This window comes from Metarhizium album (assembly GCF_000804445.1).
Source record: "Metarhizium album ARSEF 1941 chromosome Unknown scaffold_3, whole genome shotgun sequence".
NCBI lineage: Eukaryota > Fungi > Ascomycota > Sordariomycetes > Hypocreales > Clavicipitaceae > Metarhizium > Metarhizium album.
This window is the reverse complement of record NW_024467577.1, coordinates 1488114-1510113: the sequence shown is the minus strand read 5'-3', so window position 1 is coordinate 1510113 and position 22000 is coordinate 1488114. Positions and strand designations below refer to the sequence as shown.

The 22000-nt window shown below is 53.9% G+C and overlaps 6 protein-coding genes across 6 annotated transcripts; 3 read left to right on the top strand and 3 right to left on the bottom strand.

Moving 5' to 3' along the window:
* Positions 1-940: 940 nt before the first annotated feature.
* MAM_02217 (AIG2-like protein) lies at positions 941-1601 on the bottom strand (the record flags this gene model as incomplete). The annotated part of the gene is made up of 4 exons (XM_040821016.1): positions 941-978; positions 1035-1455; positions 1507-1514; positions 1571-1601. 4 exons carry the CDS (start codon positions 1599-1601, stop codon positions 941-943), a joined length of 498 nt encoding a protein of 165 aa, XP_040681359.1.
* Positions 1602-2497: 896 nt separating this feature from the next.
* Positions 2498-14273, top strand: MAM_02216 (histone acetylase complex subunit; the record flags this gene model as incomplete). The annotated part of the gene is made up of 5 exons (XM_040821015.1): positions 2498-2552; positions 2633-2790; positions 2847-3611; positions 3723-13526; positions 13587-14273. 5 exons carry the CDS (start codon positions 2498-2500, stop codon positions 14271-14273), a joined length of 11469 nt encoding a protein of 3822 aa, XP_040681358.1.
* A 941-nt stretch (positions 14274-15214) lies between these two features.
* On the top strand, positions 15215-17566 carry MAM_02215 (acetoacetyl-CoA synthase; the record flags this gene model as incomplete). Its single annotated transcript, XM_040821014.1, has 4 exons — positions 15215-15325; positions 15404-15916; positions 16004-16723; positions 16811-17566. 4 exons carry the CDS (start codon positions 15215-15217, stop codon positions 17564-17566), a joined length of 2100 nt encoding a protein of 699 aa, XP_040681357.1.
* A 101-nt stretch (positions 17567-17667) lies between these two features.
* On the bottom strand, positions 17668-18186 carry MAM_02214 (uncharacterized protein; the record flags this gene model as incomplete). Its single annotated transcript, XM_040821013.1, has 1 exon — positions 17668-18186. The coding sequence occupies one exon, from the start codon at positions 18184-18186 to the stop codon at positions 17668-17670; it is 519 nt and encodes a 172-aa protein (XP_040681356.1).
* A 353-nt stretch (positions 18187-18539) lies between these two features.
* MAM_02213 (anaphase control protein cut9) lies at positions 18540-20460 on the bottom strand (the record flags this gene model as incomplete). The annotated part of the gene is made up of 2 exons (XM_040821012.1): positions 18540-20287; positions 20364-20460. The coding sequence occupies 2 exons, from the start codon at positions 20458-20460 to the stop codon at positions 18540-18542; spliced, it is 1845 nt and encodes a 614-aa protein (XP_040681355.1).
* A 412-nt stretch (positions 20461-20872) lies between these two features.
* Positions 20873-21689, top strand: MAM_02212 (imidazoleglycerol-phosphate dehydratase; the record flags this gene model as incomplete). Its single annotated transcript, XM_040821011.1, has 2 exons — positions 20873-21110; positions 21277-21689. The coding sequence occupies 2 exons, from the start codon at positions 20873-20875 to the stop codon at positions 21687-21689; spliced, it is 651 nt and encodes a 216-aa protein (XP_040681354.1).
* Between the last annotated feature and the right edge of the window lie 311 nt (positions 21690-22000).

Genomic DNA, 22000 nt, shown 5'->3' with positions numbered 1-22000 from the left:
CGAACATTTTGCTACGTGGTGCTGGTACGTACTGCTATGCTACTTCTTATTCCCATATGGAGTACGGAGTAAGCAGGGATGATCCTCGGTGCTCACCCGTCTTGGCTCTCCCCCTTGACCCTGGCCTTCATCTGCCAGCATCAGTTGACCTGTTGAACAAGGATCAACTTCGTCTGATGTTTACCTGCTTGAGTACTCCGTACACGCTTGATAGGGCAGGTAGCATGAATTCAGAGCCCCAGATCCTAGCAACTCGGTAGCATAAATGTGCTGGGAAGGCGGAAACAGTACAGGTACGAAAATATCTCAACGACCCCAGCCTGGTGGTATTTGCTCCTTCATCTGCCGTACTTTCGTACTTTCAAGTCTACAGTGACGGCTTACCAGGTACTTGAGTGAAGCATTGTCTGTGTGGTCGTAACTTGTTGGACCGGCATCCCTGGACTGTAACCTTCAACTGCGACTTCTGGCTTGAAGCGAAAGCTTTCTCATACAACGCCTTTGACGACGGGGCGCATAATGTCCGGACATTTTGCTACGCAGTTTGTCCCAATCATGTAATTCATTATGCTACTCCGTACATTGTCAACAATTTCTCGTTTTTTTTTTTTTTTTTTTTTTTTTTTGCGGGATACAAACAACTCAAAGGCGGTATTGTTTTCCAAGGAATCTGCAGCAAAGTCATTGTTTAGCCGACGCATTGATGGGATAATGCGTCTTCTTTGTCATCCACGACGCAGCTCAGGCCTTATTCTCGTTTGGTTTCCAGAGGCTCACCATCGCACCGCTACGCAAATGCTCAACAGGTCACCTTCCATCGCCTCTGTTGTTCTTTCATTGACATCGCCCGCGGTTGCTTCTCGTGTCTAGCGAGCCCGTGCAGCTCTTTATCTCTCTAGAAACATTAAATGTCATGAGAACCAGTCATCACTATCGCCGGTTAAGCCAAATCGTTCACCGCGGCTTTGTCATCATCGTCTTTGTCCAGCTCGTTAGCAATATCAAGACAACCGTCACGGGGCAAACAAGCATACCAAAGGTCCAGTCACCGCGGGTCCAAAACTTCATTTTATCCCGGCGGAACGCTTCAAAATCCCATTCGCCCTTCTCCAACTCGTTGGGCTTCAAAAACACATAGACCGACGCGCTCTTCTCTGGTCCTAGCACTTCCTTGCCTCCCTCTCTCACCAGCACCCGTACCTTGACTGTGCGTCGCTCATATTCTGAGCCTTCGAAATAATCTAATTTGTTCATGTTGGCATCAGTCAAACCTGTGACGAGTACTCCACGGATTTCATGTCCCTTCTCTGGAACAGCTCCAGGGTAATCCGCATATTGCACTCTGTGACGGCAATGGTCTTCAAGTATCGCTGGTGTAAACGTGTGGAGGTCGCTGATTGCTGCAGGGGGGCAATGGTTTCCATAGCAGACACTGAAAAAGACCTCCGGCGCCATCTTCACAAAGGTTAGTCCGTTCGTTATCATCAGCAGGCCTCGTTGTCTTACCAAAGTGCCTGCACCGTACATTAGCCATCAGCGCCTTCTCTTGTCGACGATGGCTTGCTCATACCGTATACGAAGGCCGTTCCTTCTCCACCCATCGCTTGCGATGTGCGCAAGGCCGGCGTCATATTTTTGGGTGTGCAAGATCTTGTCGAGGAATGAAGCTTGTTCGCGACCGTCTGTGTTGATGGCAGTAGCAGCTGCCGGGCGGGGATCTGAGATATTAGGTAATAAAGTTCAACGTGTGACAGGCTTCGGGCTCAGGATCAGAACCGTCGTGAAGGAGAGAGCAGCGTATCTGTCCACCATTCGATTTATTTATCTATGCATCCCAGTGTCCACTGGAGTAGTATATGTCAAAATATGGCCAGTTTTCATCTAGAATCTAATGGAGATGCTTCGAGTCAATTTGCGTGTATAGGGTAGCCAAAGCTCCTTCGGACACATGAGTCCCGATAAGATAAGATGAGATTTTAAAAAATCACTACATTCACCCTAGGTCTGGGGGTGCATGCGTCATTAGCCTACGGATCAATATTGTTGCATGTCCTAGCGCTATTGGAATTGGTGGCCACGGCCCCCGGACTCCAGCTTTCTTTAATTTTCAACGCGAGTCTCCTCGTCTTCGAGATTCAAGGCTGCAGGCAAGCAAAGCTAGATGCGTCCCGACGGCAAGCTTTTCGCATCCGAACCTTGCGCAGCAGACCACCATTACTCTTACAGCTACTTAACTCCAAAAGCTCTTTTTTTTTCTTTCCTTCTCTTTATTTTTTTTTTTTTCGAAAAAATAAATTTGACTTATTAGAGCGAGCTTTTTCTCTCCTCTTGTCGTCTCTCATTGCTTGCGCTCAGTAAACTTCCCGATACCCAAAGGCAACAGTCTCGCGATCCACCATTCTGCGATTTGTGCCTACCGACCGCTACTGAGCACCACAACGGAATCCCCTTCGCATGGAAGCAATAGCTGCATCTCGTGGACGCCGAGGATGCAGCCATGTCGGGAACCACTATTGATGATGTCGTCAAGCGACTAAGCACGGCAGACCTAGGTATGATAATGACATGCTTCTTCCATGACGGGCCGTCTACTGACTTGATCCTGCGTTGCTAACAATGTATGTGCTTCAAGATGCAAGACTTAAACAGGAGGCAGCGACCGCATTGCGTGACAGTCTAGATCACTACACCAGCGGACCGATATATGCACCATTTCTCAAGCGATTGATGCCAATCTTCATCAACATCCTTCGCGGGCCATGCATTTTCCAAAGCAACTCGCAGGAGCAGGTTTGTGTCGCCCGCCATCGAGACGTATGGACCGATAAATCTAACCCGCAATGTAGAAACTGCGTCACTGTATTTTGGAAGTTCTTCATCGGCTGCCCACTTCCCCTACTCCAGTTGAACCGTTCGAACCTTACGCCGAAGAGGTTTGCGATTTATTAATGCAACTGGTCCGCACCGACAATGAGGAGAACGCCACACTGTGCGTTAAGATCACGTCCGATATCATGCGCCACCAACACAAGGTGCTGCAAGGCAAAGCGCAGCAGTTTTTGACTCTGATACAAGAGCTTTTCGAGCAGATGGAAAAAGTAGTGAGGGAGCAACTCGATAATGCGAGTTCGACAGCAACGTCACAACCTGGCGCGCCCTCAACACCAGGGGGCTCACAGACAAATTTTCAATCCCCTCGACCCGGCTCGCCGGTAGCGTCGGTTTCAGATCTCGGCGCTGATCCTCAGCAGCAGAATCGGCCGTTGCTCAAGGGAATGCAGTCGTTCAAAGTTCTTTCCGAATGTCCCATTATCGTTGTTTCGATATTCCAGATCTATCGCAGCACTGTTCAGCAGAATGTCAAGGCGTTCGTGCCGTTGATCAAACGAGCCTTACTCACCGAGGCCAGTTCTCAAAAACAAGCTCACGCAGAGGCCGCAGCCAAGGGCCAAGTTCACACAGGTGTCAGTCAGGGTATCAAGGCAGAACAACGAGCGGCCTACGGCGATTTCATTACTGCACAAGTCAAGATCATGAGCTTCCTTGCGTATCTCTTGCGCCAATATTCACAGCAACTAGACGACTTCCTACCCACTCTGCCAGATGTCGTGGTACGCTTGTTAAAAGACTGCCCCCGCGAGAAGTCGGGGATCAGAAAGGAGCTCCTAGTTGCTGTTCGACATATTATTAACTATAACTTTCGAAGAATGTTCTTGCCAAAGATTGACGAACTCCTTGATGAGCGAACGCTCACCGGCGATGGCCTGACAGTCTACGAGACCATGAGGCCATTGGCATACAGCATGCTAGCTGATCTCATTCACCACGTTCGAGATTCTTTGACCCCAGAGCAAATTCGCAAAACCGTCGAAGTGTACACCCGAAACCTCCAGGATAACTTCCCCGGCACTAGCTTTCAAACCATGAGTGCAAAGCTTTTGCTCAACATGGCCGAGTGCATCGCCAAGCTTCCAAATAAAGTCGACGCGAGGCACTACCTCATGGTGATCTTGAATGCTATTGGTGACAAGTTTGCTGCCATGAACCGACAGTACCCGAATGCGGTGAAGTTGTCGAAACAATATCTGGCAGAGGCAGGTATCCAGGAGACGTATCTTGCCGACAAGGAGACGCGACCAGACTGGGATGAGACTGACATATTCTCCGCCGTGCCCATCAAGATATCTAACCCTAGAGATCGAGGCGCAGATCCCGTGGTTGACAACAAGTTCCTTTTCCGGAACTTGATGAATGGTCTGAAAAATACATTCTACCAGCTAAGAACATGCAATATCGGCACACCCATTGATCCTCAGAATGCGCCGCCGCACTGGACGGAAGTTTCTTACGGGTTCACTGCGGAGGAGGTCAAAGTTATCATTAAGCTATTCAGGGAGGGCGCATACGTCTTCCGCTATTACGAGATTGAAAAACCGGCCACCGAGTCTCAATATGCGTCTCCGGTCGAGTACATGGCAAACTTTTACATGGTGTCGAGTACCAAGGAAGAAAAGGATCTGCTTGAAACCTTTGCAACAGTCTTCCACTGCATCGACCCCGCTACATTTCACGAAGTATTCCAGCAAGAAATTCCACGACTTTATGATATGATCTTTGAGCATACCGGACTGTTACATATACCCCAGTTTTTCCTAGCCAGTGAGGCGACTTCGCCTAGTTTTTGTGGTATGCTGCTCCAGTTTCTTATGGACCGAATCGACGAAGTGGGTTCAGCAGATGTCAAAAAGTCGTCGATATTGTTGCGGCTTTTCAAGCTGGCATTCATGGCTGTGACCCTTTTTTCTCAGCAAAATGAGCAGGTCCTTTTGCCACACGTGGTCAACATCGTCACCAAGTCCATCGAGTTGTCGACAAAGGCAGAGGAGCCAATGAATTACTTCCTCTTACTGAGGTCTCTCTTCCGTAGTATCGGCGGAGGCAAGTTTGAGCAGTTGTACAAGCAGATTTTGCCCTTACTAGAAATGCTCCTGGACGTTCTCAACAATTTGCTCATGGCTGCTCGCAAGCCATCCGAGCGAGATCTGTACGTGGAATTGTGCTTGACTGTTCCTGCACGTCTCAGCCACCTGTTACCACATCTGAGTTTCCTGATGCGACCTCTGGTTGTTGCTCTGAGGGCCGGCACGGACCTTGTTGGCCAGGGCCTTCGGACACTCGAGCTATGTGTCGATAACTTGACCGCAGACTATCTTGATCCCATCATGGCTCCGGTCATTGATGAGCTCATGACGGCGCTCTTCAATCACCTCCGCCCTCACCCCTACAGCCATTTCCACGCTCACACCACTATGAGGATTTTGGGCAAACTAGGTGGTAGGAATCGCAAGTTCATGACTGGGGCGGTTCCACTTACGTACAGAGGTTACGCCGACGACCCATTTAGCTTTGACGTGCGACTCATTGGGTCTAAAAAGGATAGGGCGTTTCCGGCTGATCTGGGTATTGACGGCGCCATCCAGAAGTTAATGGAGGCTCCAAGAATGGGGAAGAATAGCCAGAACCTTCGCGTCTACGATGAATATTATAAGAAAAAGGCACTTCACCTGATCATGTCACAAGTCAAACTCCGAATTGGCTATGATCAACTTCCAGACGACCTTCCTCGAATCGTTCGCCTACAGGCACAGGACTTCTTGGCTCGAAGGATAGAGATTCATTTTGCTCCATTCGAAGTCACGAACCGCGAGAAATCCATCCCAAAGAAGGACGAGCAAGACAAGATCACAAAACAACTCCTCAAGGCTGTCATGTTTGCTCACTCTCTCCCTAGATTTAGGGATGAGGCGGATGTATTTCTCATGGATCTGTGCCGACACTTTGCTCTCATCGAAGTAGGTCGGTCCTTGGTGGACCTGAAGAGAAACTTTAGCCCCTTTGATCCCAAGGCCGGAGAAGGTCCCCTCTGTATCGATACGAGGGTCCTATCAGACGCAATCGTCGAGTCCTTGGCTTCTGATCACCCCGATGTCCGAGAAGCCGCAAAGAAGGCTATCCGCGAGTTGTACAAGAGTACTGGAATCATCTTTGGATCTGAGAGCAATGTTGGCCGACTACCCCTGTTTACTCACCTTTCCGGCACGTTCTGCCATAGTTGCTACGAGGAAGAGTGGTTCACAAAGACGGGTGGCAGTCTGGGCATCAACTTCCTGCTTACAGAGCTTGACCTTGGCGACCCGTGGGTGGCGTCGAAGCAAATTGAATTTATTCGAGCTCTCTTGTATGTGATCAAAGACATGCCACAGGATCTGCCCGAAAAAACGAGGTGTCTTGCCGAGACAAGCCTGGAGGTGTTGTTAAAGCGAATTACCAAGAACATCAAGAAGGAGGATGCCCTTCCAATCCAAGCCCAGCCGGGACAGCCTCCTGTGAAGCAGTCCAGACTGACTCAGATTTGTATGTTGTTCAACAATGAGCTGTCCCACATGAACAAGTTTGTTCGCGAAACCGCCAAGAATTCGCTGGAATTGATTGCCAAAGCTGCTGGGTGCGAAGTTTGGGAACTGCTCGAACCTTACAAGGAGCGGTTTTTGCAACCGATATACTCTAAGCCGCTGCGAGCACTGCCTTTCAGCATTCAGATTGGATATATCAACGCAATGACATATCACATGAGCCTCAAGAACGACTGGGTCAAGTTTGACGACAACCTCACTCGTCTACTACTGGAGTCTCTTGCACTGGCTGATGCAAATGACGATTCCCTGGCAAACAAGCCTGCCGAGTATCGCACCCACGATCACATTGTAAGCCTGCGTGTATCTTGCATCAAGCTGCTGAGCACGGCAATGACGTTTGAAGAATTTGCAAATCATCCTGTCAAAGGGAAGATTCTTGCCGTCTTCTTCAAATGCCTATACTCGGAGTCAAAACCGACAATTGCCGCCGCAAATGACGCTTTGAAATCCGTACTGGCTGTTGACAGGCGTCTACCGAAGGATCTGCTGCAGGGCGGGCTACGACCGGTCCTACAAAGTCTATCTGATCCCAAGCGACTCAGCGTTCGTGGATTAGACAATCTCTCCAGGCTACTGAAGTTGCTCACCAGCTATTTCAAGGTCGAGATAGGGGCTCGACTGCTGGACCAGATCGACTCAATTGTCGAGCCCAATGCATGGCAGCAGATTTCTTTTACATTCTTCGAGCAGCATGAACAGATGAAGGTCATCTCCGCTATTCTCAACATATTCCATCTGCTGCCAGCTCCTGCCGAAGCATTCAAGGAGCGGTTAATTGATTGCTTTCTTGGACTTGAGGGGAAGCTACGTCGAACAATCCAAAGTCCGTTCCGCAAGCCCATGTATTTGTACCTCAACAGGTATCCCAAGGAGGTTTGGACATTTTTGCTGGGCAGGCTGGATGAGCTCAGATATGGAAGACTCCTTGCTCAGGTGCTTAGGCACCCAGAGAGTGGCGCTTTGCGGGACGCAGCAATAGAGGGCTTTGCTGCCTTGGTGACAAAGTGCAATGAGCTGGCGGGCCAAGGGACTGAGAAGAAGTTCATTGGCATTGTAAATGCCGTCCATATTCTGGACTCTATCAGCTATTTTGAACACACCAACTCATGGATGGACAAGAAAGAACACACGGCATGGATGAAAAGCATGGGCAAAGAGCTAGAGAGCCACATTCGCAACTATACCCTCCCCGCAATCCTCCGACTACCTGCGTTACAAGCCGCGGAGCAGTTGATGAGCGTCCTGGTCAAATCGCTGGAGAGAATTCCCAAGGATCTCGATGCCTTATTCAGCCTCGTCGAGTCGGTTACAAGCAACGAGCTTCGGCCCACACACTGCCTGTTCGCTTTCATTTATGAGAAGATCCTCCTGAGCGAATCTATCGAGTTTTGGAAGTCAGCATTCCTGCGCTGCTTGGACATGTATTCGGGCCGGTCTGCCTCGAACAAGACGAAACAATTTTTACTTCACTACGTCGCTAATCCGATTGTCGCCATGGATGTCATGCGACATTGGAATCAGCCGGACCAGACGAAAGGGCAGAGATTTATGGATCGACAGGTCATCGACGCCATCAGCAGCAAAATCTGGAAGGTCCATCCCGACATGTCGCCTGATGATCAATCACAACCTGGGGTTGACCACGCGCGCTTCGAGGTGTTGCAGCTGTCTGCAATGCTTGTCAAGTACTACCACACGGCGCTTCAAGAGGCGAGAAAGGATATTATTAAATTTGGATGGACCTTTATCCGCCTTGATGATGTTATCAATAAACACGCAGCATACGTGGTGATTGGTTACTTTATTGTCCATTGGGACACGCCCCAAAAGATCGTCAGTCAGGTCTATTTGTCGCTGCTCAAGGTAAATCAGCACGAAGGACGGGCTTTGGTCACGCAGGCATTGGAACTCATTGGCCCCGTGCTTCCAAAGCGGTGCGGAGGAGGTCCTAATGAGCGCAACGCTGCCTGGGCAGTCGCGCCGCGTCGCATTCTGGCCGATGAGGGTCAAAATGTTCAGCAAATGATGAGCATCTTCCACTTCTTGGTCAGACACCCAGACCTGTTTTACGACGCTCGGGACAAGTATGCTGTTGTACTCATCAGTTCCCTCAGAAAGGTAGCTGCACCTCCAAACTCCTCGCACGAGAGCAAGAAGCTTGCGTTGAACATGATGTGGTTGATTTGGCGATGGGAACAGTGGCGCGTTGAAGGCAGAACTGGCGCACCTTCTGTTGGCCGAGATGTGTCTGAATCGCCAACTTCTAAGAAGAGGAAGTTCGACAGCGACTTGCCAATGACCTCCCCGCCTACAGCCAGACAGAATGCACCGGGAGGAGAGCGAAATGAGTACCAGATTCCGCAAATCGTCCGACAAAAGATGATCAAATATCTTGTTGAGTTCATTGCACAGCTCAATGAACGATATCAGCTGCCCTCAGTGAAGCCTCGCGAACATAACACCCCCTCTATGCCTCTTCCCCCTCAAAATGCGGAACTTTGCAAAAAGGCAATGAGTTTGTTGTACAATTTGGTGCAGCCTCAATATTGGGGCGATTTGGAGCTCGACCTGTTCCCCAATGTCACTGATGTCATCCTTGCCAGCGACAAGACTCAGGCAATCCTCAATACCGACCCAACCGACAAGGAGAAGTACGATGAGAAGTTCCTGACAAATATTATTAACACGTTACAAGTTGTGCGCATTGTTCTTAATTTCAAATCGGATGATTGGGTGCAAAAGAATATCGCCGCAGTGCAGAAAGTGCTGGAAAAGTGCTTGAAGTGCGAGAACCCAGAGATCCAGGACTGCTTGCATCTTGCAGACAAGGAATACGACGATGGCCGCGACCTCAAGTCTATTATTAAGCGGGTTCTCGATGCTGTTCCCGAGGACACTCCCATGGAAGACGCGGATGCAGATGGCGAACCTGAGGTCCAAACCTCGGAGATTATTTCCTACCTGTCACAGGCGGCCACTGAGGCTATGAATGGGGGCTCATATGTCTCCGGCGTCAACTTGCTGTGGTCGATCGGGAATCGCAAACCAGCCGTCATTGATCAGCACATTTCGTCATTAATGAAGGCGCTACAAGGCAAGCATGCCCGGGATCACGTCCAGCATTACAATGCTGCGGCCAGCCAGGCCGTCAACCAGGGTAATCGTGGCCAGGACGGGACTGCCCAGTCTGGGGAGATGTCTGCCTACGATTTAGAAATCCAGACCAAGCTCATGATCAAGGAAATCCAAACTGTGGCCTTGAGAATGGAGACACTCGGCGACATCAGGCGACCTTTTCTCAGCGTACTTGCCTCACTCGTGGAGAAGTCGATGCATATTGACCTTTGCACGGAGATTTTGAACATGGTGGAGGGATGGGTGTTCCGTTCCGAGGGGACCTGGCCTACTCTCAAGGAGAAAACTGCTGTTCTCCACAAGATGCTCTCATTTGAACACAGGAGTGATCCCACCATGCTCTCCAAGTTCTTGGACCTTGTCATTCGTATATATGAAGACCCTAAAGTTACCCGCACAGAGCTGACGGTTCGAATGGAACATGCCTTCCTTATTGGCACCCGTGCGGCCGACGTCGAAATGCGCAATCGCTTCATGTCCATCTTCGACAAGAGCTTGTCAAAGACTGCCAGTGTTCGCCTGTCCTACGTCTTGACCTCGCAAAACTGGGACACCCTCTCGGATTCCTACTGGTTGGCTCAGGCCTCCCAGCTTCTGCTTGGCGCGGTCGAGCTGAATACCAACATACAACTTGACCAGGACGATTTCAGGCTTATATCGGCATCGCAGCTTGCTGCCTTGTATCCGAAAGAGGCGGACATCAGAGAACCAAATATGATGCCGGACGACAAGTTTGAAGCTTTCATGACAAACCACCGGCGTTTCGTGTCTGAGCTGGGCGATGTCAAAGTTCGAGACGTCGTGGAGCCACTGATGCAACTTCAGCATGTCGATAACCAGCTCGCGCACCAGCTCTGGGTCACCATCTTCCCCATGTATTGGTCCGCAACCTTGCGGGACGAGCGCCCCGATTTGGAGCGTGGCATGGTGGCTCTACTTACCAAGGACTACCACAGCCGACAAATCGACAAGCGCCCCAACGTTGTTCAGTCGCTGGTTGAAGGTGCTGCCAAGACATGGCCGGATTGCAAACTGCCACCCCATGTCTTGAAATTTGAGGCCAAGACGTACGATGCCTGGTATACCGCGCTGGTGCAACTTGAAAATGCTGCCCTCCAGCCGGAAGTCGAGTCTGCTACTGTCCGAGAAAGTAACCTCGACGCATTGGTCGACCTGTACGCCTCGTTGCAAGAAGATGACTTGTTCTACGGCACGTGGCGTCGACGTTGCCAATTCGTCGAGACCAATGCCGGTCTTTCCTACGAGCAAAACGGCATGTGGGACAAGGCGCAGAAACTATACGAAAATGCCCAGATCAAGGCTCGCACTGGCGTTATTCCATTCTCTCAGGCAGAGTACATGCTCTGGGAGGATCACTGGGTTCTTTGCGCGCAGAAGCTGCAACAGTGGGAGATACTGCAAGACTTTGCCAAGCACGAGAACTTTCAAGATTTGTTGCTGGAGTGCGCCTGGCGAAACACGGAGATGTGGCAGGATGCCCAGCATCGCGAGGCTTTGGACAACGTCATCAAGGGCGTCATGGATGCTCCCACCCCCCGACGAGCCTTTTTCCAGGCGTTCATGTCTCTGCTCAAGGTTCATAACCGCCAAGAGAACGGCAATGAATTTCTGAGACTCTGTGACGAGGCGATCCAGCTGTCCATTCGCAAGTGGCATCAACTGCCAGAGCGATTGACAAGTGCTCATGTTCCGTTGCTGCAAAACTTCCAGCAGCTAATTGAGCTCCACGATGCTAATGTCATTTGCCAATCCCTGGCGAACACAAACTCCTCCAACCTGGATGCCAAGTCCGCAGAGCTCAAGCTGCTTCTCGGTGCTTGGCGTGAGCGATTACCCAATGTCTGGGACGACATTACAGCCTGGCAGGATCTGGTCACTTGGCGGCAACACATCTTCAGTCTGATCAACCAGACGTACTTGCAACTTCTTCCTCAACAGGGTCAGCAGAACGCCGGTGGCGCGTCCTCGTTTGCATACCGAGGGTATCACGAGACGGCCTGGATTATTAACCGATTTGCCCACGTTGCCCGCAAGCACAGTCTTCCCGAAGTTTGCATCAGTCAGCTGAGCCGCATTTACACGCTGCCAAACATTGAAATCCAAGAAGCCTTCCTTAAGCTCAGGGAACAGGCCAAATGCCATTATGAGAATCCCGAAGAGCTCTCGAGTGGTCTGGACGTCATTAACAATACCAACTTGAACTACTTCAACCCTCAACAAAAGGCTGAATTCTACACGCTCAAGGGAATGTTCCTGGAGAAACTCAACCAAAAGGATGAAGCCGACAACGCGTACGGGACAGCACTCTACTATGACATTGGTGCACCAAAGGCTTGGGCGGAATGGGGCTATTTCAATGACAGGAAGTTCAAAGAAGATCCCACAGATTTGAATGCGGCTCGGCAAGCACTCACATCGTATCTTCAAGCAGCTGGAAGTTACAAAAATGCCAAGTCACGCAAGCTTCTTGCTCGCATTCTCTGGCTCCTCAGCTTGGATGATGCAAAGGGCACAATTGCCATGGGCTTTGACGACTTCAAGGGCGAGACGCCTGTGTGGTATTGGATTACCTTTATTCCGCAGCTTCTAACTGGGCTAGGCCACAAAGAAGCACCGCGAGTTTACCAGATTCTCCTCAGCATCGCCAAGTCGTACCCTCAGGCTCTGTATTTCCAACTCCGAACTAACCGTGAGGACATGAACCTCATTAAAAAGAACCAGGAGGCCAAGGAGCGAGCCCGTCAACACCGCGCCCAGCCCATCGCCTCCCATGGCAAACCAAGCCCGTCCCCATCGCAAGCCAAGGCTGAGCCGTCCAAAACGCCAGATGGGGGCGCATCGCGACCAGGCACTGCTACAGAAGAAGCCGGCAGCCAAGTGAAGACTGAAGGTGGTGACGCCGCGGCGACGAATGCACCTACGCCCACTCCAGCTGCTAGCGGACAGAAGCACGAGCAGCAATCATCTGCCCCAAACCCGAATCAGAAGAAGATGCCTTGGGAACTCACCGAGGAAATAATGTCGGTCCTTAAGACGGCCTTCCCCCTACTTGCCCTGTCGATGGAGACCATGGTGGATCAGATTCAGAAGCACTTCAAGTGCCCACCAGACGAGGACGCGTACCGACTAATTGTGGCCCTACTCAACGACGCGTTGACCTACGTCAGCCGCACGCCTGCTTCGTTTGCCAAGAGTGTGAAGCTCCCCTCGGCGACTGAGACTAACATTACAAGGTTTGCCGAGACGATACTTCCGAACCACATCAAGAAATCGTTTGAAGCGGACTTTGTGGATGTGAAGCCAACCATGTACGAATACATTCACAAACTACGTCGCTGGCGCACCAAGTTCGAAGAGAAGCTGGATCGCCGCGTTTGCCATGCGCACCTCGAGGCCTACTCACCGCATCTCAGCGAATTCAGGTATCAAAAGTTTGATGAGGTGGAAGTTCCTGGCCAATACCTACAACACAAGGATAAGAATCAAGATTTCATCCGCATAGAGAGGTTCCTGCCAAACGTGGATCTGGTCCGTTCATACAGCACCTCATATCGCCGTCTCAAGATGCGCGGTCACGACGGCAGCGTCCACTCCTGGGCCGTACAACACCCGGCTGCGCGTCATTGCAGGCGTGAAGAAAGAATCTTGCAGCTATTCAGACACCTCAACCAGACACTGAGTCGGAAGAAGGAGAGCCGCCGCCGAGACCTGCAGTTTACTCTACCTCTGATGGTTCCTCTTGCGCCGCATATAAGAATCGTCCAGGAGGACACCTCGTACGTCACGTTGCAGGCAGTCTACGAGGATCACTGTCGGCGGGTGGGCTTTTCCAAGGACGAGCCCGTCTTGTTCACGCTTGACAAGTTGCGCGGGGTGCTCGAAAGCAAGAGCCAGGTAGGTACCGACGAGGCTCAGTCTGGATCCGACGGAGGAGCTGACATGTTCTTGTCACAGCAGGGGAAGCCCGAACTCACGCCACCAGCAAGACTGGAAGTGTTCAACGCCGTCCAGGAGAAGTGGGTGCCATCGTCGGTCGCGCTCGACTACTTCCAGCAGGTGTTCCCGCAGTTTGCAGAGTTTTGGCTCTTCCGAAGACAGTTCTCTTACCAACTTGCGGCCTTGACGTTTATGACGTATATTCTGTACATGCACAACCGATACCCGGCAAAGCTTAACATTGCACGGGGCTCGGGCAGAATCTGGGGGTCGGAGCTTATGTCGTTTATGAGCGCATCGAAGCCATTCTTCCACAACCCGGAGCCCGTCCCGTTCCGACTGACACCCAACTTGCAGGTGCTTATGGGCCCGTTGGCCACTGAGGGCATCTATGCCTGCTCCCTGATGGCGATTGCTCGTTGTCTCACGGAGCCGGAGCATGAACTGGAACACGCACTCACGTTGTTTGTACGAGACGAGATGATATTCTGGCTCACCAGCAGCCACAGAAACGGCATAAGCGAGAGCCAGCTGCGCGAGTCTGTGCAAGTCAACAGCGACTCGATTGTCAAGCGCGCGGCGAGCTTGGCGCACAACCCGGCGGGCAACCTGCCAGCGAACCAGACGGTGATTGATGCGATTGCCAAGGCTGTGAACCCTATGAATCTGGCGCAATGCGATGCGTTATGGATGCCGTATCTGTAGGGTTTGTGGAGGATGTGGGGTTGCACAAAGGACGAAGAGCATGACAGGATGTGAAAGACAAGGGTAAACGGAAGCAAAGGTGGCGCAGTCGTTTAGCTAGGCGTTTGGGCGTGATGATGTGATTTTGCTTTGGGGAGAAGACGGCAGAGTGCACGCACTCGAATTGAATGGTGAGGGAGCGAAGGTTGGAGGAGAAAACTATAGTGCGGAATGTATGTATGTGCGTGGACTTTGCTGCACGGGGTGATTATCCGGTTGACGACATTTACGCCTACGGAGCGATGCGAAGAATAGAAATATAGTACAACACCATGCGGACGCAGACTGGAAGTGTAAACTGTACAAGCTATGTAACTAATGGGAATAGGAAAAGGAAGTGTGTCTGTTGAGCGGCAAGACAAGGGACGGTGTTGAATCTCGACGCGGACGACGACATGGCGCAGTACGGAGTTGTATGTTTGTCCAGCAAACAAGGACGAATGGGATTTTCGGCATCAGTTTTCGGATGCTCAGGCCGATGACAGCCGTTTGGTGGAGCAGTGCAACCGAAGGAACCGTGACACGGACGATCCCGAGGTCGTCAATTGCCCGAAAGCCGAAGTCGACTTGACCCAATCTGGTCGTCGGGAAGGAGTCTGGGCCGAGGCGGCGAGGAAAAGGAGGGGGAGGTTGAGCCATAGAATGGGAAAGGGCAACTGCTACCTGACATACATGGATGAACCAAAGGAAGGACGCATCGGCACCGGTATCCGGCGAGTCTCCGTCGACGACTACATGTCGGTGTTGCATGCAGGCCGTCTGACCCAGGGCTTCTACGGCGCTATACCTCCTGTTTCTTTGCTTCCTCTTTACCCGTGAGGGCCTCTTGCCCATCGCCTCGCCCCGGAACACGGGAAGTAGAGCATCCAACGCTTTGTGCAACCAACATTGTTGGGGAAAAGATGGAGTTTGAACAGACGCCGAGGAAGCTCTGGGAGCACCCGGACCCCAAGAGCACCGCCATGTGGGCGTTTATGCAGGACGCGAATGCGAAATATGGATTGAATATGCAGGTGAGCTGAGCGCCGGGCAATCGCAACGTCTTTCTTGCTGCCGTGTTGTCCCCAAACCTGTTCATCTGACAATCCTAGGACTTTCCCGCTCTCTACAAATGGTCGTGCTCGAATCGCAACCAATTCTGGTCCCTCGTCTGGGAAACCATGCCCTTCATCCACTCGGGGAGCTACACGGAGCCCGTTGACGAGTCTGTCCCCGTCTCCCGGCTCCCGCCCTGGTTCGCGGGCATTCGACTCAACTGGACGGAGAACTTTCTCTGGAGCCGGAGCGTCAACGACGCCCCCGGTGCCAGGACCCAGCTCAACAAGGAAGACTCCAGGATCGCCCTTACGGAGGTGCGCGAGGGCAACACTGAGGTGCGACACATGACGTGGGCAGAGCTGCGGACGAGAGTGGCCGAGCTGGCGACGGCCATGAAGGAAAGAGGCGTTGGGAGGGGTGACCGCGTCGTCGCAGTCGGTGCGCATTCGGCCACGACCCTCATTGTCTTCTTGGCGACGACTTGGCTGGGCGCCTTGTTCAGTAGTAGTTCTACCGATATGGGCGTTGGAGGCTTGTTGCAGAGGGCGGTGCAGATTGATCCCAAGGTGAGGGAGTTGATGCTCAGTGCCGCGTGTTGACCACCTGACGAGAAGTGCTGGTTGACCACCTGACGAGAAGTGCTGACCGGGCAGTATGTTTTCTTTGACGACGGCGCCCTATACAACGGCAAGGCTATTGATCTCGGGGCCAAGATTCAAGGCGTCGTGCAAGGACTGCAACAATGCCCGTCGTTCAGCAAGGTGGTTGTCGTGCAGCGGTTCAGCCGGCGGCCCTGCCCTACCCAACACATTTCCAACACCGAACGACTCGAGGACTTTATCCTCTCAAAGGGGAAAAAGCAGGCGCCCCCCATGGTCCGTGTTGGCTTCCAGGACCCCATGATCGTTTTCTACTCTTCCGGCACGACGGGCATCCCAAAAGCAATTGTCCACGGGGTCGGCCCCTTGCTGATCAGCCTCCGTAAAGAGGGTGTGCTGCATAAGTGCATCACCCCCGACGACGTTGGCCTTCAGTTCACCACCACCGGATGGATCATGTACCTATCCAGCGTGTCGCAGCTAGTGTTTGGAGCGAGGGCTGTTTTGTATGACGGATCGCCATTCATCCCCGACCCAACCGTGCTCTTAAAGATTGCCGAACAGCAGGGCGTGACCACACTGGGCCTCAGCCCACGATGGATGACGGAGCTAATGAAGAGGGGGATTTCGCCCAGAAAAGTAGCCGATCTCTCCAGGCTGAAAAAAGTGGTGAGCACAGGCATGGTGCTGCCCGACCAAATGTTCGAGTGGTTCTACGATGAGGCGTTCCCGCCGCAGGTCCAGATCGCCAACATTTCCGGCGGCACAGACATTGTACGAATCTCTGGACGCAGTCTCTCTTCTCTCTCTCCCCTTCTGTCTCCCCGTTGGCCTCGTGTACACGCACACTGACAATCACAGGCCGGTTGCTTCGTCCTCGAGAACCCCCTGACGCCCGTCTACGTCGGCGGCTGCGTAGGCGGCTCCCTGGGCATTCCCATCGCCGTCTACGACCACGATCTCCCCGAAGGCAGCGAGGGGGCGTCCCTCCCGCTCGGCCGGGCGGGCGATCTCGTTGCGACGGCCGCGTTCCCCAACGTGCCTCTGTTTCTCTGGAACGACAACACGCCGCCGCCGGGCGAGAAATACCGCGCGGCGTACTTTGACCGCTTCAACGGGGTCTGGGCACAGGGCGACTTTTGCGTCTTCCACCCCAAGACGGGCGCCATCCTGATGCTCGGCCGGTCAGACGGGGTGCTCAACCCCAGCGGCATCCGGTTCGGCAGCTCCGACATCTACGCCGTGCTGGAGCGGTGTTTCCCAGCCGAGATTGCCGAGTCGCTGTGCGTGGGGCAGAGGCGGCCGAGCGATCTCGACGAGCGGGTGGTCTTATTTCTGGTGATGAAGCAGGGGCGGACGCTGGATGGGACGACGGCGAGGAGCATCAAGGACACGATTGCGAGGGAGCTGACCAAGAGACATGTGCCGCAGTACGTGTTCCAGGTGCCCGAGATCCCCGTCACCGTCAACGGGAAGAAGGTCGAGCTGCCGGTCAAGAACATCATCTCGGGCAAGACAGTGAGGCCGAGCGGTACCCTGTTGAACCCAGGGAGCTTGGAGTATTTCTATCGGTTCCAGAAGGTGGAGGAGCTGCAGGAGCCGGCTGCCAAGTTGTAGAGTGTGCTGCAACTGAGAATGGGGCAGAGTAGATTACAAAAACAGCCAACCCGAACCGCGGAACCGTCCCGTCCCGTCCCGTCCCGGTCATGGGCCTTGGCTCACAAATCGCCCTCCTTGGGCTTCTCCTTGTACTTGCCGCCGTTGAGGCCTAACCGCCAAGCGGCCCAGGCCAAGAATCCAGCGACACTGCCTGCACCGGCGGCGCCCACGACGCCCCTCGGCCCCATGCCCCTCAAAGTGCCGGCGCCCCAGGCAGTCCCAACGCCGGCCGCCATGCCGAGATACGTCCAGTCATCCACCTCGAGCTGGCCCCGATTCTCCATCAGCCGCCAGCTCCGGTCCTGCCACTCGACCAGGTCGCGGCCGTACATGCGGCCGGCCGCTGCAACGACGCCGAGGCCCAGGCCGCAGAGCGCGCCGGCAGACGACGCCCTCACAAGGCGGCGCGAGAAGGCGTCGGGTCCTCGCCACGGCGGCACGGCCTGCCGCACGGCCGCGACGCCCACGCCGACCGCGGACCCTACGGCCACGGCGCGCGTGACCACGTGAGTCGTGAGGATGACGCGCGGCAGCGGCTGGTCTTCTGCGTACGACGTGTGCGGGAAGAAGCGCGACATTTTGGTGCTCTTGGCGGGTGGGTGTGGGGCGGGGAAGGAGCGACCGCAGACGTCGTGCTTTCTGCCCAGATCTAACATCTGACGGGGTGGGTCATTATGGACTGGGCATTTTCTCCGCACTCCGAACGCCGAGCAAGGCTTTGTTCTTGTTTACCGGTTCCCGACGTCACAAAACAAGGAGCACACTGACACAGACAACTGTCCCATGTTGCCCTTTTTCTTTTCGCCAGAAATTTTGAGGAGCCGCCAGGCGTCCTGTAGAAGTGCCCTCAAGTATGCAGGTACCGAAACAATGCCCATCAAACGCCGCCCCCCCCCAGCCGCAGCAATACCTTTCGCCGCCGCACCGCCCTTTACTCCCCCTCCTCGTCCGTCATTTCCATCACGCCCTCGCCCTTGTCCTCATCGGCCAACAGCGTCCGTCTCCTGGTGACCGTTCCTTTGCCCTTGTCCAGCATGCCGCGCCCGAGCCGGCGCCCGTTGACGCGTCGCGCCGCCTCCATCTTCCTCTGATCCAGGTGACTTTCAAAGTCGGCCAGATCGTCGGCCTCGTCCTCCGCGGCGCCGTCAGCCAACACCGTCTCCTCGAGCGCCTTGTTCAAGAGTTCCGTGGCGATGCTGTCCTGCGGGTTGATGGCCAGCGCCTGGTGCAGCACCGAGACCGCCTCTTCCGGCCGCTTCTGCTCCATCAGGATGAGGCCCTGGGCGCTGAAGACTGCCGCGTCCTTACCGCCCAGCCTCAGCACGTCGCTGAACACGTCGAGCGCCTTGTTGAACTGCCCCAGCCGCCTGTACGCGTGACCCAGGTTTGTCTTGGTGGCGATCCATGCCCCCGGCTCGCTGTTGATCTCCTCGGCAATCTCGAGGGCCGCCTCAAAGTATTGCACCGCGTCCCGGGGGCGGTCTTGGTGGTACTTGACAATGCCCATCTCGTTGAGCAGCAGCGGGTCAGTCTTGCACAGGCCGTATGCTGTCTTGAGAAACTCCTCCGCCAGAGCCATGTTGTTGAGCGCGTGGTTTTGCATCCCCAGGAAGATTTGCGGCAGGTGAGTTCCCATGAAGAGGCGTGCGGCCGTGGAGTAGGCCGAGATGGCCTGGTCGTGCTCTCCCTCCGCCGCGAATGTGTGCGCGAAGCCGATCCAGGCCGGCCCAAAATGAGCGTCCATCATACTAGCTTTACTAAAATATCGACGGGCCTCTGCAATCTTGTCAATGGCAAAGTAGTAGATGCCGACCGCCAACCACGTGCAGGGCTCCCCGGGGTGCGTGTCGGCGAGGTCGTGTGCCACCAGGAAAAGCAGGTTCTTCATCTTGAGTTCGTATAGGCAGGCGAGATGCACCGGGTAAATGGAAAAATTGTACTTGTCCTCCTGCAGGATCGCGTCGGTGATGGCGAGGGCGTCCTGATAGCGACATTGCGTGTACAACAGGTCGGCCCGCGCCAGTTGAAGATCGGGGTTGGTGGATAGGTGATAATGTGTGGAGAGAGAATCGTACGCCGTCTCGAAAGCAGCCGGGTCTCGGTATTTCGATAGCCTGGTCGTATAAAGCATCTTGGTAAAGTCTGCGGCCTCCTGTGACGAGGACACATCTCCCGAGACGGATATCGAGTCAAAGTCCAAGCTCTCGAGGAATTGCCATTCTTCGTCTGGCGAAAGCAGCGAATTCTTCATGAGCTGTTGGAAAGCCTCGAAACAGCGAACATCGATCCGCACAGCGTCCTTGTAGCATTCTTTGGCTCGATCGAATGCGTTTTGTTTGGCGTAGCAAATACCTCTGAGGAAGCACATGGCCGCCTCGAACCGCTTGTTGGCCGCCTCTTCCTCATCCACCTCGCCCTCGCGCCGTCGGTTGCCGTGCCGGGGCTGCGACTTGCGCTTGTTGCTTCCGCCGTTGGACATCAAGTGCGTGGGGTTCCGTTCTCCGAGAACCACGAGGGCTTCTTCGTAGCGAGACTGCTTGATAAGGCAGTGGCCTGCGAGATAGCGACAAGACGGGCTTCTGGAGACGAGGTCCTGTTTGGACAGGAAGGCTTGGGCGCGGGTGTAGTTGCCCGTAGCAAAGTGGACTTGGGCGAGCCAAAACGCGTCCTGGTCGTCGTCTGAGTACGTGACATGGATCAAGGCGTCAGTACTCGATGGAGAGAACGAGACTTTGGTCCGAGGATAACAACTGACTGGTCAGGGCCAAGAGCTTGTCGCCGATAAAAATGGCCGAATCATACTGGGCTTTGTTCAAGGCGTCTTGCCGCCAATCCCTCAAGAACTTGTCCATGGTGTGTGGCGCTCATGGGGAGGACGAGAGATAGTAAGACAATGAGGGTTGTCGTAAACGGCGATGTCAGGCGGCATGGTGTTGGGGCCGGATTCCGATTCGCAGCTGTCGATGTTGTTGCAAGCGCGATGGGTACAGGCAGAGCGCGTCTCGATTGGTCTGGTCTGGCCTGTCAGGAAGCTGCGAGGTCCAGGGGCGTGGGCTGAATGAAGACTAGCGGGGGTGGTTCTGGCACGCACGCACGCCCACAAGACTGCCGGGAAGTGCTTGCCTAACGTGCCGTCGCCGAATTGGGCTGCGGCCCAACGCCTACTTGCCTTGGTCAGCCAGCCAATATTCCAAACGACTTCATTTGTCCGCCTCTCAATCCCTTCAAACGCGATTGAACTGAACTGAAGCACCATCTGGCACAATGGGATCGCCCCTCCCCGTCCGGTCGGCCGCCCTCGCCCGCGACACCAACGAGACCAAGATCCAGCTCGCCATCAACCTCGACGGCGGCGAGTTCCCAGCAGACACCGATGCGCGTCTTCTCAAAGCCACAACCGCCCACGCCTCCCAGTCCAGCAAGTCACAAATCATCTCAGTAAACACCGGCATCGGCTTCCTCGACCACATGCTCCACGCGCTAGCCAAGCACGCGGGCTGGAGTTTCGCAATCAACTGCGAAGAAAAAAAAAAGAGAAAAAGAAAAAGAAAAAGAAAAAGAGAGAAGAGACAATCCAAAACATCATCCATGGAAAGACAGCAAAAACCTCCGCCCTTGGTTCAAAGCTGACTCGGCGGCCTCCCCCCCCCTCTCCCATCCGCGCATAGTTGACGACCACCACACCGCCGAAGATTGCTGCATTGCCCTCGGGTACGCCTTCAACCAGGCGCTCGGGAGTCTTGCCGGCGTCGCTCGATTCGGATACGCATATGCGCCGCTGGACGAGGCCCTTTGCCGCGCCGTTGTCGACCTGTCCAACCGTCCCTATAGCGTGATTGATCTGGGCCTGAAGCGCGAATGGCTGGGCAAGCTAAGCACCGAGATGGTCCCTCACTGTCTGCAGAGCTTTGCGCAGGGCGCGCGGGTCACCTTGCACGTCGACTGCTTGCGGGGCGACAATGACCACCACCGGGCGGAGAGTGCCTTCAAGGCCTTGGCTGTGGCGATTAAGATGGCCACGACGAGGGTCGAGGGCAAGGAGGGCGAGGTTCCTAGCACTAAGGGAACACTGAGTGCTTGAACGGGGCACCGGCCCGGGCTGTGAAGATGCATGTTGCGGGTTACAAATGTCATGCACGGACGGGGTTAAGAATTTGGATGCGAAAAAATGCGAGGGGGGACAAAGGGTTCATAAATCCCGCCGTGTTGGCGTGCGCTTGGTCATGTCTTCACACGGCGGACGCTCCATTTCCTCTAACTCATGGATGCTATGTGCTTGGTTGGCAGGCTTCAACCAAAAAACGCCTCGCAAAGATTTCTGAAGCTATCAATAGGGTTCCCAGCGGGGTTTAGATTTTCTGCGTGCGAGAAGATGATTCTGTTTCCCCGTAA